Consider the following 17,224-nt stretch of genomic DNA (forward strand, 5'->3'; position numbering starts at 1 on the left):
AACGTGTACATTATTATTATTTAATTAAAAATTTAAATAAATAATTTTGATTTGATTATCTAGATAAACATTTTTATCATAATAATGATTTATTATTAAACATAACATAAAAGAGTAATGTTTAAGCATTTATTAAAAAACTTTATTGAAAATTCATTAATCACTTTGAGTTAACTTTGATACAAATCAACATAATATCATTATTTGCATCTTTATCTCAATATTTTCATATAATTTAATGTTTAAACACATTTATAGTCTATTAAAATTACAATATATATAAGTATATAAATATTGTTCAAAATTGCTCTCTTAGATATCAAATTTGCACAAAAAATGTTAAAAACTGTATTAATTTTTTGTATTTTTATTGGATTTGTTATAAATTTAAAACTAATAAAAGAGACTCGAAGTCCTAAATATGATAATGAAGACAACAATGACTCGGATGGTTCACCAGATGATGATGACTATTATGATGACGAAGACGACGACGACGATGATTGGGACAATGAATCAACTAAATCGTCAGATATGTCACGCTTTTTGAGTAGTCATAATCGGAACAAACGTCAGATACCGGTGCAGATTAGGATGCCTTTGCCCGAGAAGAAAGAAGAATCGTCGGAGAAGAAGAAGTCTAAATCCGAGACCAAACAAGAGTTGCAATTTCCCGCACAGATTGCCGTTAAAAAACATTAAAATTTTCAATAATATCTATATATATATATAAATTTATATAATATAATGGTATCATTTTATAAATTATTGTTTTCCTAATTTCTTAACTTATGTTTAGCTTATTATTAACAGATAAACAATTATTTTCGTTAACTCTAATAAATAATATCTATTTAGATAATTATTATTATAATTTACTTAATTGTTTTTAAGTTGAATCTAAAATTGATTGATAATATTCTCTTAATATTAATGTTTTATTTGAAAATATAGTGCATTTAAACATTTATGAGAAATAACGGTTAATTATGAGTGGAGAGTGTTATGCAAATTGTTTGGCCATAAGTAGTCTCAGTGGGTATTCCTGGGAAATATGTTATCGTAAACATCTCTGTGATAACTATACTCATGTTTTGTTAGATTCGCACAAACGGACAGTTAGTTTTGGGGTGAGAAGAGGGCTGTTGTGTGGGATTATTGAGAGCACTGTCAAGAGTGAGAGTGAGTATCACGTGTAGAGTGTGTAACCTATTGTGGTCCCAGTATTTGACATAACATCGCTGTCTGCTATACTTTATTCATGACATAAGTCCTTAAATTTATATATAATTGTCGGTAAATGAAAACATTATAACTTTTATTGTGTTAATAAAAACTACATTTTATTATAATTATAAATATCACTGTATATTAAATATACAAATTTTGATTTAGCATTGTTTGTTACTTCCTTTATATTGTACTTATACTGTAGTACTAAAGTACTCTATAGGATGTCCCAGTAGTTATAACATTGACTTAAATACAATACATTATAGATTTTAATTAATTTTTTATATGCCTATAATTAGTTATAGATTACAATTTGTTTTTTTTGTTTTACATAATGATATTTGTTAATTTTAAAGACTAATATTTATGTAAATTTTGCTTTTAATATATTATTATTTAATATATTGCTCTCACATGTACAGTATTAGCAATATACTGTATAAATTAAATATATATATTTATCATTTATTGTTTTAGCACACAATATGTTTTTTTTAAAACCGAATAAATGAATTCATGAATAGATAAAAGTCTGGCATAAAGTTTATGTTAAAACTTTATAATTACATAAAAGTCTATATTTAGTCCATAGAAAGTGAGTTTATATTATATAGTATTTAATGAAGCGTTTGAAAGCAATAATATATTCAATTGCAAGTGTCAAGCAATGGCTCTTAAATATAGTACAATATCTCACCAAAACTATAGGATAGTTTTATTATAGAGGCGCCCATCCGTTTGTCTAATCATTTGATGAGATAATTGAAGTTAATTGAAGGAAATGATGACATTATAAATCAATTGATATACAGTACTGTATTCAACAATTGTTGCTCTTTTCCTATTTGACGAACCCTTATGTTATTCATCACTGTTTGTTAAAAATTATTAGACTATATTTACTTATAATTAATTTTAATTTGTTAGTGCATATATAATAAAAATATATGCTGAATGTTGAAAATTTCTACATTTACCAAATTTATACTATTGACTAAAATAAAGTATCTTTTATTTTCATAAAATGTGAATTATTTTTATTTGAAACTTATAGAAAAATACATATATATTTTCACATATACTGTATTTGTAATCTGACATAAAAAGAGTAATATAATTGAAAGTAAACCTCAGGATAATCAGCAACAATAACAATATTAGTATTAATAGTTGTATAGAAAATAACAGTAATTCCCATAAAATATCATTTTCCTTAACAATTATAATTATTATAATACATTCATTCATTCATCAGATAATCGCTTATCCCATCAAATGCAATGATATGGTTGAGCTCATAGAGTCCACAGTCACATACATATAAAACAAGTTCATGAATAGTTGAAGCACTCATACCAGTGCTTAATAATAGGGTGGAGATCAACAAACCAGATCAACATTAAAGAGACGGCACACGCGGTACGCGCGCTACACATCAGTCATCCGTAAAATTTCATGTTATTCTACAATCTTATTGCAAACACGTGTCTACCTTCAAGTACTTCACAAAAATCATATTAAAAATTATAGACTAAATATTCATTATTTATTTATTTACGTAATTAACATATTAACTAACTTTTAGTAATAAAAGCTTAATTTAATTAATATAATGCACTTTAAATTTTGATATTAAAAATACAAGAAATAAACAAATTTAATTAAATCTTTAATGTAATGTTAACTTAATGTAAGTTTCATACTCATCATTAAATTATAATTCTTTAAATATGACTTAAATAACCCATATATATCTGAAAACAACATTTTATGTATAATTATAACAATAATAAATGTTTAATAAATATGATACAGCAGTTATCAATTTTATTATTATTAATATAAGCATCAATATGTTCGATGAGGAGAACAAGTGTCAAGCAATAGGTTAGCCCTATAGATCCCGGTGCCACCCATTTGTTAGTTATAACAATAATGTTAACTTAATAATTGTTATTCATACTGTTGCATAGTATATGCTCTCGAGCCCAACCAATTGGCTAACCAATGGGACGTTGGCTTTGGGACCAACAATTGGTCGCATATATAGCAATAGATTTAAATATTTTCCGTCATTTCTAAACACATTATCGAAAATTAAAAAGTCATATCTTTTTTTGGGTAAAAATTACAAATTTTTGCTATATATAATGGGTAAGTAACAAAAATTGATTTATTTTTTCATTGATTGCAATTAATTAGTTTTAATTGAGAAAATTATATAATCAACTCTTATTAATAAATATATGAGTTTGTATTAAATTAAATTAAATTAAATAAGACTCGATTTAGTTAACACATAATCAATTAGATTTCCTCTATTTATCGCTGATTACAATTGTGTTAATAAGAGATAATAAGGAATATTATAATTGAAATAAAGTTAATATCTCTTATAATAATATTTTATTTAATTAATAATATTAATTTCATCAAAATCAATAATATAATAAATAATTAAATAATATTTATATATATATGAATTTATATATAAATACAATTGTTATAATTAATTTTATTTAATATAATATATATATACATTAATTTAAATAAATTAACTTTATTCTTAGTTTATAAGTTTAAGCCAATTATAATAAGTTATACTAAACATTTACAATAAACTAAAACATTTACATGAAAGTTAATTCTTAAAATTATTATCATTGTTAAATACAATAGAAATAATTTAAATAGTATTTATTTTTTAAGTATAACTATTGTTTTAAGTTAATAATATTTGTTGTTATCATTTTTATACAAAATTAAATATAGCATCACTTCAATACAAGACCGATCACTCAGAGATAGTGTCGGAGCCAACACTTCATCACCAGTTGGAACCCATGCCAACCATTACCGGTGGTACTAACACAACCAATTCAATATCCCTGTCCTCCTTTTACCAGCAACCATCTATACTACCCATACAATCGACCACAAATTCCTCATTTTTTAATACGACAAACACTTTTGGTACCTCAACATTATTGCATCGTTTAGAGCCCAGTCCTCCCACATTACCTAATGTTTCAACATTTTATTCACGAGATTTTATATACGGTAAGCCATATGTACTCTATATAAAAATTAAATGAATATAATATCTGTTATACTCCTCTTTACTATTGTTTAAAATAATTAATTTCACTATTGAATACATACAGTATTACTATTATTTAGTTAATAACCAATTCATTAAATTAACATAAATATTTCTTCATTATACTTACTTATAAACCTAATTTATATACAGATGCCAATAGTAAGCTTCAAAAACGTACAAATATCAACTCAATGGACAGCTCCGGCAAATTGCAACAGTTGTCCACAAATAATATTATTAACGATAATATTAATAATGCAAATAATGCTAATAATAGTAACAAAAATAATATCACAACTAGTAATAGCCATACAAATAATGTAAATACCAATGGCTCTAATAAAAAGAAAAAGACCAGGTTTGTTTTTATTATTTTTTATATTCAGTTATTTTTATATTGTTTATAAATTATTTTGATTATTTTTTTAATAATATTTTGATTGTTTTTTTAAATAATATTTTGATTATTTTTTAAGAATATTTTGATTGTTTTTTTTAAATAATATTTTGATTATTTTTTTTAATAATATTTTTATTTTTTTAATTTATTAACTTTAATAATTTATGATTTTACATAATTTACTCATTTTATTAATATTATCTGCATCGATTAATTTTTATTATATTTAATTTAAAATAATTATTATTTATTTATTTAATTGTTTATATTATAAAATTTACAATTCAGTTAATTTATTTTATATTATTTATATTTAAAATGATATGACATGGGATATGATTTTTATTGGTTTATTTATTATTTAATTGGTTTATTAACATTTGTTTAATTATTATTTCATGATTTGATATAATTTAATTAATATAAGATAATTTTGTTAAGATTTGTTTTAATTGTTTGTTTCATTTTGATATATAATTTTATAATTTATTAAAAATCATTGTTCAGTATATAAATACCGAGTGATCCGAGATGTTTTGCCACATAAAATGATGACTAATTAAAAAGTCACTATTTTTTATGTTGTGAACACTTGGATCACTCGGTATTTATTTATATAAATTAGGACAACCTTTACATCCTATCAATTGGAGGAATTGGAGCGCGCCTTCCAAAGAGCTCCATATCCTGATGTGTTTGCACGCGAAGAACTGGCACTTCGGCTTAATTTAAGTGAATCCAGAGTTCAGGTTTGGTTTCAGGTAATTATATTTTGAGATTAATCAAAAAATATCAAATTAATAAAAATTAATGCATTGATAGAACCGAAGGGCTAAGTGGCGTAAGCGAGAGCCGCCCCGTAAGTCATTCCTTCATCCAACACCCGGTGCCGCATCCAATTTGGCCACTTTGACTAAATCGCTGGCACCTAATCTCAACTCAATTACCCATAACTCTAATACTATGAATTCAATGCAAAATCCAATGCTTTCCAACACATTTGACAACAACTGGACGTCATTTCCTAATTATGATTTCAATACATTTCCGTCAAATACATCTCCACTTAATTCTTGTGGTTTTTATAATACGGGGTAAGTGTTAACAATAATAATATTTTATTCAATTAATTTGATTTAATCAGTTGCTGTCAACTTTACAGTCAATCAATAGACAATTCAATGCCAAATGCTGTTAATATAAGATTCTTGAGTGCAACCAATTATGGTGAGGACACTCCTATTCAACCACAAAGAAAGTCAACCGAAATAGACAACAGAGAAGAGCCAACCATTGATGTCGAGTCGTCGTCCGGCTCTCAAACTGACTCTCAAATTAATAGAGAAAAACCTAATAATAATAATAATAATAATAATAATAGTAATAATAATAATAATAATAATAATAATCACACTAATAATAATAACTTAGCATCTCTTGATTTTTTTACTTAAAAATTGCATAAAATTGTATTTTATTAAAAATTTGTGTAATATATTGTTTTAATTTTAATTATTTATTATAATATGAAATTTAAATTAATCAATTTAAAAAATACATATTATTCAGTACATTGTATACTCATTAGCTAGTCAGCATAATAAACATTATTTTATATTTAAAAATTTAATATAATGAATAATTATATACCAATATATATATATATATTAATACAAAATGTAACAATATGATTTATTCAAATAATTTTAATATCCAATATATTTTCAACAATTCGCCAAAGAGTGCCTTCAAATGTATAATAAAAAATATTGTAATAAATTAATTTAAAATATTAGTATATTTTTGAGTAAAATTTGTTTGTGTAAATTATCTTAAACTATTGTTTTCTATATTATAAAAATTATCAAATATCTATATAAAAACTAACATTTGTAACATGAATTATTTTAACATGATAAATTAAAATTGTATTATATATTTTTATTATAATAATTTTTTACTTACATTTTTGAAAAGTCATATATTTGTTTATAAATTAATACATTTTTCTAATTATTGCTCATTTATTATCTCCATTTAGTATCGTTTGGTGACATATCTACTTAAAACACTAATCATTGATTTACACGATGTTATTAAAATAAGTGTCATAACAGTTGCCAAAACAATCACTTTAATCATTTGAAACCTATGAATAGGAGCCTCAATATCACGAATATTTTCGCCATAAATGGTATTATTATATGAATTGTTGAAAACAATTTCATTTTCCGAAATATTAAGCGTAGAAATGTTATTCATTTTGTATAAATTTTACAATAAAATAAATTTATATATATATATATATATATATATTTAACTGCACTTCAAAAAATTTCTACTGTGTAATATTGTTTTCAATTTAATGATTATTAATATATTGAATATAAGAAATTTATATAACACTTCAACTAATATAATTTGAAATGAAAAATGTTTATTTTTAGATATATAATACATATTGTACAGACATTTGTTAATACAATAAAGTTTTAAAATAATAAACAAAACAAAAATCTTACATTTGTTTAATTTAAGTCAAGATATGGTATTTAATTGATAGTCAATTAGATTTTCATTGATTTAAATCGCATATTCATATTTGTAAATCATAAATATCAAACATCCTTATATTTCTACATTATATAAACAAAATAAATCATATATATATATACAGTATAATATCAATATACTGTATAATCAATGGTTATTGTATTATCAGATGATATTGTATTAATTGGTTCGGAATTTATGTCCTGTTGTTCAGAAAATTTGTCAATTATTTGATCCACATTTGTGTTGTAAGCTATTTGAGTGATTGTTTCACATTTATTTTTCATTTGTTTGTTATCTTCAGAAAATTTGTTAATTGTTTTCTTTGTCGGCAAAGTCATTGTCTTTTGCAACAAACTATAAGCGGATGGACTCTTATGGTAAATATCTGAACAAAACTTCTTCATTGAATTGGACCACTTCTGAGAGCGACTTTTTGCAATAAAAGCATTACTTAAATTAGATTGAATTATCTCAGACAACACTGGATTCAATTCTTCTTCATTCAGACTTTTAATATTCTTCAAAATATAATTTAATTTTGATTTCTGYGAGTTTCCTATGGCTTCTGTTCGCTTCAGTCTATGATATACAGTATAAGTTAATTGCAATAAATTTTATTTCATTAAACAAAACATTTGATGACATTTGATATGACTGACCGATATCTTAAATTCATGACCTGTTTCTTGCATTTTTTGAGTTTATCCTTAAGACTCTTAATTTCTGTTTCATATTTCGTATGTTGTGTTGAAAAATGATTAGTAATGGGATTTGTTTTACGTGTRGACACTATTTGATTGTCTAAAGACATTACATTTTCATCGTTACTTTTGGTCACATTTGATGTATTTTCCCGATTGTCAGTAGTCGTTGACAAAGAACTTGAATTTTGTGGTCGATTTGTTCGGCAATTACGCGACAAATTAGTCCGTAACAAGAGTTGTGCCGAAACAACGATCGGTTCCGGAGGTTCTGTAAGTCAATAAAATCGGTTATCAAATAAAAAAAACGGAAACCAATGTCTGTTATACTTATAGCTGTGGTGTCTGTAACTGTACTCTTCTTCTTCGTGTTTGCCTTAATAGTTGGCAATGCATTACACATTAGTCTKATTTTCTTCATTGGATTGTTATAAGAGTTGTCATGAAAATGTTGGGAACAGATACTCTTGTGCTCTAACTTTGGATCGTTTGTCTCAAAGAGTCTCCAAATCGATTGATTGTCGCAAAATTGGACCCATTTTTGACATCTGTTTTAAATGACAATTGATTCAATTAATACAATATATGATATAATCAATTAGTTGATCCATGTCTTCAATTTTAGCGCCACTATATCTGCTTTTGTATTGTTTATGAAAATAGTTATTAAATGTGAGTTTATGTCTACCTTTGGGTCTCTTTTGTGGGAAAGTTATGAAAAGACAAGTTTGGAAACTCATGTTTAGTGTTACGACACGATTGCATACAACAAACGTTTCGAGACATTCAAAGACAATCAATGATCGCTATTAACATTCAATCAACTATTGTAAGCCATCTTTCAATATATTATACAAACATTTGACTGTTTAATCATAGATGGCATATGTCATCAATACTTAAGGGTTGTTATTAGAAATATATACAAATATATTACACTGTGTTAGGGGGACAACAATAACACATATTTTCTAACAATGTTTATGAATAATACTTTAAAATTATGCAATCATTTTAATTATTAGTCAATGCATTGCAGTCATCGATCATATCATTTGTTAATAAGATTTACAGTTATATTGATTTCAATGAATCAATGATTTGTTTGTTAACATTGTTTTGGCTTTTAGTGACAATCGGTGTTTTGGTCACTACTTTGGCCACCATTTATTTGGACCGACTGTTACCTAAATCGATGTCCAATTTGGTCACATACGGCAAACTCATTGACCGATTCGCCGACAATACCGATGTGACCTACGATAAGATTTTTGACTCATTTGTGGCCAAATATCTTTCACTACCGAAGAAATATTTCACACATTTTTATATTTTTTCACTTATCTATCACTTAATAATTATCACATTATTGTTGACCACTAATTGTTTTACAAATACTAACCACTTTTCAAGTGATGCCAACAATTGGTGTCATCATTATGTGGATCAAGTATTACTTCCATTGATTGGGACAACAATTGACATTTCATTCAAACAAATACTTAATGTAAATAGTCTTCTGTTGATTACTTCAATCATTGTTCAAATGAGTCGTCGATTATATGAAAACATGAATATTTGTGTCTTCAGTAATACGAAGATAAATATTATTCAATATACCATAGGATTTGCATTTTATTTGAGCTGTGGATTAGCTCTGATTCATGCAATTAATGACAACAATACCACCGAAAATAATTACCGAATTATCTTCAGTTGTCTATCATTTGTAGCATTTCTTGTGGCATCTTATCTACAGTTTAAAAGTTACCAAATATTAGCAAATTTAAGAATTAAAAAAATAAAAGATGACAACAAAGTTGTCACTTATGATCATTTTATACCAATGGGTGGTCTCTTTGATTTGATATCATGTCCTCATTATTTTGCAGAAATTATCATTTATTTCTGCATTTGTTTGATCACAGGATTTAACATTTTGTGGTCATATTTGTTGGTTTGGGTTATTGTCAATCAAACATTGGCAGCTCTGTTATCTCATAAGTGGTATCTCAAGACATTTCAACATAAGTATCCAAAACATCGCAAAACAATATTTCCCTATATTTTGTGATAATCTGATAATTATTATTATTTTCAATCTATTTTGTAATTAGTTTGTAACTATTTATAATACAGTTATAGTTTATAGTAATAATATATGATATAAGTTAATTGAATAATTATAAATTATTATATCACTCTTAACTTGTATTTTCAATGTTTCAAATCAATATATATGTTGTTTATGTATGATTTTATTGCTCTGTATTTATCAGCCTTTGTAAACATTTAAGAGAAATAATATTGTTATTGACGTTAAAAGTAATAACAAATTGTATTTCAGTTTAATAGCAAACAAAATGTGGGATCAATTGCTTCAATGGTTAATGACATGAGAAAACAAATCTATTAATTTAATATAATATATATATATTTGATATAATTTCTATATATTATATTAAATGATAATAATTTTTTAATATCTTACGATTGATGTGAGTATGTTAAATTATGCAAGGTTGTTTTAAATATTGATAAATAATGTATTATACAGTACATACAGTATGTAATATCATATTTATAGTTCATATTATAATTTACTATATACTGTACAAATAATTGTAAAAATAGTTTACATATTTAACTGTAAAAATTATATTTTGTGCTAATTTACGCATTTTCATTTTTAAAATTATAATTTTATCAATATTTTACATTATTTCTACAAAATTTTTCAACCAAACGTATAAAAAAAACTAATTTACTAAAATTTATAAATAGGTTTTATGTGTCATATRACATATAATATTTAATTGTTATCTAATTTTTGATAATTAATAAATGAATATTTTTATATTAATATAATACTGTAGTATAATTTATACTGTATATACTACAGTATATACTGTAGTATATATATAATATACACAGTTTTAGAAATAAATATGTAATTTAATGTAAATCAAAATATCATACTTAGACAACATTCACTTAATTTATTATATCTTATTTCACTCATATTATAATCATATAATATTTATTAATATTTTTATTTATTTATTTATTATATGATTAAAGATAAGTTTAAAATTAATTAACAAAATTACAGTATATAAAGTAAATTATATATTTTGTCAATTTTTTCTTTATTAAATAATTTCCAATTATAATGTATTAAATATTATTTAAGTGTTAGAAAATTAATTTTTTGTATATTTTCAAAACTTTTATAAATAATTCATTTTTAGTTTAAGCATTTATAACAATATAAAATTATTAAACTAACGAAAACAATGAATTTTTTAGCAATTAAATATAAGTATTTATTTCTATTATTTTTTAATCACAATTTATTAGAGAAATATATTATCGGTATTTTTTATGTAGATTTTTGTTGCAATAAAAATATTTCATTTATTATGTTTATTAATCAATATAACGCATATATTATAATATATCACTAAATTATAAGTTATTATACAGTAATATACCTTATAAATTACAGTATTGTATAAGTGATTGCATTGCATTTTATAGATTTATTGGTGAAAATATTTGTCTTATTGTTTGCTAATTATTTGAATATATTTAATATATTTGATAGAATATTTCATTTAACATATAAGTAATTTAATTGTATGCCATTTCAGCAGATTATTAGTTACTAAGTTTTATGTTAAGACAAGTGTTTAATGAAGATTAATGGATTCAATGAGTGGTCATGAGTTAGATGAGAGTAATGCAAGTGATTGGGAACAGATACCACTGCCTAAGGCGTTGTCCAAATTGCGAGATGAGACACAAGTTGCACACTGTATGCTATGGTTTCGCACAACACAATCACACAATGCTTTCTCATTTCTTCAGCTAAGATTTGATGGACTTTTAGGCTTTCCCGGAGGTGTTGTCGATGAAGACATAACTAGTATTGAATCCATTATTGATGCCCTTCAGCGTGAAATACACGAAGAAATTAATTTTGAAACCACTATTTCTGTTGACGACTATATCTATTCATTTTATAACAAAAATTTACGTATTGTATCACATTTTTTTGCTAAACAAATAACACTAAAAGATGCCGAAAGTATAGAAGAATGTCATATGAAAGCCAGAGATTTCCCTCACGAGTCGTTGGGTTTGTTTCGCATACCAATTGGCTGTTCATATAATAGAGATTCATATTATTTAAGACGATTTGCAAAGAATTTTTTGAGACAAAAATTTTCTGGAAATGTTAAGAAACAAATCATCGATGTCTGCGAAAAGTTTAAAATAATGTCTTCACATGATCTCAACTTCTTCAAGGCTCAGCTTCAATAAAGACAACATTTTTTATCCTTATGTTTACATCAATGAAATTTTTACATTTAGTAAGCATTTTAATTCATACGGTATGAATATAATAATTTTATTATAATAAGTTTAAATGTTTTTTTAATTTTATTATATTTTATATCATTGTTTTGATTTATATTTTATTTAAATGAAAGTTTAATGAAAAAATAATGTGTTTAACCAAATATTGTTGCTTTCTATACATGAATTATATAATAATAATAATTATTATTATATTAATATATTAATACAATAATTGTATTTAAATACTCGAGCTTTTAAAAAACATTTGAGTCAATGTGTTAACAATCAATTAACATATCATAATATTGTATAATTTAAGTCAATTAACAAATCAATAAAATGTGCGATAATTTTGTCAATTTTTGTTTCAATTAATTAAATAATAAATAATACCTAATAATATCAGTCCTTTTTATTACTTTCTTTTTGAGGATTTTTATCACACTTTGTGTTAAGTCTTGAATTTTTCCAATTAATATAATCTCGAAGAATGAGAGCCAAAGAGCCGACAAACTTCCATAGAGTTAGGATACCGAAGATCATTGTCGGCACAAATAGTACTTTGAATATCTGTCCGCTTTCTGAAAGAATGGCTTTTACGAACCCGAAGATGACCAGCAAAAAGAGTGATGGAAATACAACGGCACTAATCATAACATGTCTTCTGATTTTAGGTTCTTCTCTTAGCCAACATCTGAAGCTGGAGTCGTGTCTGTATTTAATGCGTATATATCTAGCTTTACATCCACAGCACAGGACATCATAGCGAGCCTTTTGAAACCATACGTCCAGACATTTGCGGTGAATAAAAGACGACTGACCCACACATGAACACGGATTATATAAGAGTTGATTGTTATCCTCTTTAGAGTTACATATTCTGCAGCAAACACTCTCCGAATTGTCTTTACTATCGCTTCCGACTTTTGGTCCGTTAATGTCTTCATTAACAGAGTTTTTTGTAAAAAATTTATTTAACTTTAAATTATTTATCCAACTCTTCATTTTGGTTGTCAGGGATATAATGATTTGTTAATGCATTTGATACAAAACTTTTTGTTATTTTAATAATACAAAATTATTTTCAAAATAGCTGACACTAGATTTTTTATCAATAATTTTACCAAAGTATTAAACTAAACAAAAAAATCAATACAACTATACTTTTCTGAGAAAACTATATTAGTTTTCATTATGGACAGCACAGGTAGTATTAATGTGCTATATCTATAAAACTAATATCTTATCTATTAGTCTTATCTTATATAATAATTTTTATACAACATTTAACTTATATCTGATCTAATGATCATTTAAGTTATTCTACAGTATATACAATACCTACCATTACATTGCTATATAAAATAGATTTATAACTTCATTATATCAAAAAATGTGTTGTCATATTTGCATTTTTTATATAACTTAATTTGATTATAGCATTTTCAATAAAAATCCAATGTCAACTATTTTGAAAATGATATAATTTATTATTTATTACACTGTCTTTAAATCAATTTTTTATTGATTTTTCTATAAAATTATTTTTAGAAACATTTGAGTCTCTATGAAAACAATTTCAACAAAATCAACAATTAAGTGTATTTACAATAACTTTATATACTATAGAATAGTATTCTGGTATAACTCTATTTAAAAATTAGTTTTTAATTATAATTATAGCTTAATTTTATATAATTAACATAAATAATTATATTGTATATGTATAGTAAAATTATCTATTAAATATTTAATAAATAATATGCATATAATACATCTTAAAATTTTTAAAAATAATTAATAAATAATTAGTTATATTGTAATTTAATAAATAAATAAAATAATTTATTTTTATTATAATTGTTAACTAACAATATAATTATGAATTTATAGAAAATTTATAAGAAATCAATTTTAAGTATCAAATAAATATAAAATTAATAAATTAAAGCACTTATTGTTAAATATTATTTTAGATATAATAACATTAATTGACTAATTATTTAATTAATTTATAACAATCAATATATTTATAGGATTTTAGAGTCAAAACTGGCGCTTAAACTAAGTTTTAAGTGTTTAAGTGTCGACACAACACAACACACGTGTCATTGCATTGAAGAGTCAATTGATTATACTTTCAATATATCGCAAAACACATCACTTCAACAAACACTGTGTTTATCACTTAATTGATCCTCAAATTGATTCAAATAGACAATAATATGACCAATAAAGAAGTGGTGGCCAGTGATGATGGTGTCGCTAACAAGTGGTATATAATATATCCGCAATATATTAACACAAATCTAAGTCTATATAAAGGCCGAAGACTGGCTAAGACCGAGTGCGTCACTGACCCGAAGTCCACCGAAATCAAGGATGTCTTGGAATCACTCAACTGTTTTCAAGTGGTCTGTGATCTCAATAAAGTCTATTCGAGAGAAGTGGACAAAGAGTTGATACAAAATAGAGGTTATGTTAAGTATGCGTTGATTCGTAATAAACAGACTGAAGAAGTGATTGTTGGCAACAAATTTGACGACAAGAAGAAGGTCTTGGAATACGTGGCGAAAATGATACCAAAACTGAAGACTAGAACTAAAGTTAATACACAACAAAGTGGTTCTCAACAGAGCCAACAAAGTCAAAGCCAAACCAATAAGAAAAATAAAAAGAAGAAATAACTGTCACTTCTTATATCAATTCAGACTATTTGTTGTCAATTATCACTTCATATATTAGACGTGTTTCTTATATTTTTGCGATTTGTTTCATAATTACAGTTAAGTTTGACTGCAATTTGTATTTAATATAAATATATAGCAAATATATTATATCATATAATTATTAAATTTATTTTTCACAAGTTTTGTACATTTTAACAAATAATATATGTATTAAATAAAATCAACGAATAGACGATTTACTATATATTAATATTATATAAAAATAACAATTATTACGACTGTATTATAAATAACAAGAATACAAATTTGATTACAATTTATTCGTCAAATATATTGGGATCAGAGATAATAATCTCTTCTGAGATCACGTGTAAAACATTGTGATGTTTTCGTTTATGTGTCGTTAGACTATTTAAACAGTTTAATATCAAATTAGTTAACAATTACCGATAATTACATAAACGAGTAAATAGCTTACGGTGTTTGTTGGGCCGACCTGTAGTTACAATTAGGATAATCACATATAAATGGTTTCTCACCGGTGTGTGTCCTCATGTGATTGCGTAGAGTAAATGGTCGGCTAAATCTAGCCTCACATCCAACCCATGAACAAGTGTATGGGCGCTCACCTAAAAATAATTACCTGTTCAGTAAACATTGAATAAATATATCATAAATAATATTGCACCTGTATGAATTTTTCTATGTTCAGCTAATTTATTATTAGCACTGGACCATTCACACCCTGGCCAATTACATCTATCAAATTATTTAATTATTAATTAAAATAGTTATTATCGCCAATTGAATTAAAATTGTATACTTATATGGTTTCTCTCCGGTGTGTATTATTTTATGGCGTTTAATGTTATAACGTGACGGACCTATTATTATGATAAATACAATATATTTATATTGATATAATAATAAAAAAGTATATAATTAGTTAAATATGTGTTTAAATGAATGAACCCATGAATGAACATCCGGGCCAATCACATGAAAACTGATATCTTCCGGTATGACTTTTCCTTAAGTGTCCGATTAAATGAGATCTATGGACACCAGTATAATGACATTCTTGACAAAACCACGGCCTTTCAGTCGTATGTCTTTTCTTATGATTTAATAGTAATTCTTTAGATATAAATCGTTGTCCACACAAAATACCAGTCTTAGAGTCACCGAAATCACAACAAAATTCGTCGTTAGTTTTTTGTACTTTGAGGTTATCTTTAATATTAAACATATCTTGAGTTAGTTCTTCTTCATCCACTTCATGTGTATTAATAGACTCAGTATTTTCAATACTTATGTAAACAATATTTGGTTTTTCAGTTCTTTTGGTAAATGGTTTGACGATAACATTAGTATTATCAGTAATTTCTTCATTGCCACCAATCACCTCATCCTCGCTATTATTGGTGTCCAAGAGATCCAACTGTTGATCTGACGAAGACTCGATTGTTTGTTGATCTTTGATGACAATCATGTCATCTGTCAATAGATTAAATGAATCGGTGGTCAATAATATCTTCAAACTGTCATATTTGTCGTTCAAAACATTCAATTTGGTCTTGAATTTGGTGTCATGTGATTGTCCACAAAGACATCTGTTTAATTGATTGGTCATTAAATCTTTCGTCTTCTCGATGGTCGACAACAGTTTACGCAAGAGTTCATTGTCTGAACGTAATGTTTTCAATTGTGTCGTCAATTGATCCACATCTTCAACACTCATCATCGCTTTATTATCTGTAAAACATGTGTTTGTTGTGTCAATCAAATCAATCACTTGTTGTCACATATTTGCTTATWATTATGTGATTATAATGAGTGCTATTAAAACATAATATTATTGATTTATATTTATTTTCAAATATTTATCAATTTATATAATGATTTGATAATTAAATTTTAAAACACTTTTTAAAGTTTTTTTTATTATATAATGTTATGAATACTGTAAATATCATAACATTTATAATAATTGATGGATTCATACATAACGTCACATGAATTAATTATTTGCTTAAAAAAGTAAATACAGTATTAATTTATTGTTAATTATGTGACAAATTAACCAAAATGTGACCAAAATTACTAATTAATTGCTTTATTATATCTTACGGTATTTTTATTATTATTTAAGTATATGTCTGTATATGTGTTATGA

General features: G+C 25.0%; 6 protein-coding genes across 6 annotated transcripts; 4 read left to right on the plus strand and 2 right to left on the minus strand.

Moving 5' to 3' along the window:
* Positions 1-3,383: 3,383 nt before the first annotated feature.
* On the plus strand, positions 3,384-6,803 carry LOC128963582 (homeobox protein aristaless-like). Its single transcript, XM_054310095.1, has 8 exons — positions 3,384-3,387; positions 4,006-4,293; positions 4,487-4,553; positions 4,614-4,694; positions 5,362-5,497; positions 5,559-5,830; positions 5,899-6,050; positions 6,778-6,803. Exons 1-8 carry the CDS (start codon positions 3,384-3,386, stop codon positions 6,801-6,803), a joined length of 1,026 nt encoding a protein of 341 aa, XP_054166070.1.
* A 666-nt stretch (positions 6,804-7,469) lies between these two features.
* On the minus strand, positions 7,470-8,840 carry LOC128963583 (THAP domain-containing protein 1-like). The gene is made up of 5 exons (XM_054310096.1): positions 8,682-8,840; positions 8,324-8,541; positions 7,952-8,264; positions 7,648-7,871; positions 7,470-7,492 (listed from the first exon to the last, which is right to left on the minus strand). Exons 1-5 carry the CDS (start codon positions 8,777-8,779, stop codon positions 7,470-7,472), a joined length of 876 nt encoding a protein of 291 aa, XP_054166071.1. The 5' UTR covers positions 8,780-8,840.
* A 186-nt stretch (positions 8,841-9,026) lies between these two features.
* On the plus strand, positions 9,027-10,067 carry LOC128963133 (polyprenol reductase-like). The gene has a single exon (XM_054309617.1). The coding sequence runs from the start codon at positions 9,090-9,092 to the stop codon at positions 10,065-10,067; it is 978 nt and encodes a 325-aa protein (XP_054165592.1). The 5' UTR covers positions 9,027-9,089.
* A 1,582-nt stretch (positions 10,068-11,649) lies between these two features.
* On the plus strand, positions 11,650-12,418 carry LOC128963134 (U8 snoRNA-decapping enzyme-like). Its single transcript, XM_054309618.1, has one exon. It carries the CDS (start codon positions 11,699-11,701, stop codon positions 12,317-12,319), a length of 621 nt encoding a protein of 206 aa, XP_054165593.1. The 5' UTR covers positions 11,650-11,698; the 3' UTR covers positions 12,320-12,418.
* Positions 12,419-14,437: 2,019 nt separating this feature from the next.
* LOC128963135 (signal recognition particle 19 kDa protein-like) lies at positions 14,438-15,184 on the plus strand. Its single transcript, XM_054309619.1, has one exon. The coding sequence runs from the start codon at positions 14,584-14,586 to the stop codon at positions 15,043-15,045; it is 462 nt and encodes a 153-aa protein (XP_054165594.1). The 5' UTR covers positions 14,438-14,583; the 3' UTR covers positions 15,046-15,184.
* A 163-nt stretch (positions 15,185-15,347) lies between these two features.
* Positions 15,348-16,838, minus strand: LOC128963132 (zinc finger protein 184-like). Its single transcript, XM_054309616.1, has 5 exons — positions 16,021-16,838; positions 15,872-15,932; positions 15,737-15,807; positions 15,527-15,677; positions 15,348-15,456 (listed from the first exon to the last, which is right to left on the minus strand). Exons 1-5 carry the CDS (start codon positions 16,790-16,792, stop codon positions 15,366-15,368), a joined length of 1,146 nt encoding a protein of 381 aa, XP_054165591.1. The 5' UTR covers positions 16,793-16,838; the 3' UTR covers positions 15,348-15,365.
* Positions 16,839-17,224: the final 386 nt, after the last annotated feature.

The sequence above is a fragment of the Oppia nitens genome, unplaced genomic scaffold (genome assembly GCF_028296485.1).
Source record: "Oppia nitens isolate AA-2021 unplaced genomic scaffold, nextdenovo-longstitch-racon4-pilon3 scaffold7_pilon_pilon_pilon, whole genome shotgun sequence".
NCBI classification, from domain to species: domain Eukaryota; kingdom Metazoa; phylum Arthropoda; class Arachnida; order Sarcoptiformes; family Oppiidae; genus Oppia; species Oppia nitens.

Bases quoted from the DNA above. Each gene is read 5' to 3' on its own strand.
- LOC128963134 (XM_054309618.1), top strand. From the start codon at position 11,699: ATGGATTCAATGAGTGGTCATGAGTTAGATGAGAGTAATGCAAGTGAT.
- LOC128963135 (XM_054309619.1), top strand. From the start codon at position 14,584: ATGACCAATAAAGAAGTGGTGGCCAGTGATGATGGTGTCGCTAACAAG.
- LOC128963582 (XM_054310095.1), top strand. The intron at 4,695-5,361 runs GTTTGTTTTTAT...TATATAAATTAG, and splicing joins AATAAAAAGAAAAAGACCAG to GACAACCTTTACATCCTATC. The intron at 5,831-5,898 runs GTAAGTGTTAAC...TCAACTTTACAG, and splicing joins TGTGGTTTTTATAATACGGG to TCAATCAATAGACAATTCAA.
- LOC128963133 (XM_054309617.1), top strand. From the start codon at position 9,090: ATGATTTGTTTGTTAACATTGTTTTGGCTTTTAGTGACAATCGGTGTT.
- LOC128963132 (XM_054309616.1), bottom strand. From the start codon at position 16,792: ATGATGAGTGTTGAAGATGTGGATCAATTGACGACACAATTGAAAACA. The intron at 15,808-15,871 runs GTATACAATTTT...ATAATTTGATAG, and splicing joins ACCGGAGAGAAACCATATAA to ATGTAATTGGCCAGGGTGTG. The intron at 15,678-15,736 runs GTGCAATATTAT...AATTATTTTTAG, and splicing joins ACATAGAAAAATTCATACAG to GTGAGCGCCCATACACTTGT.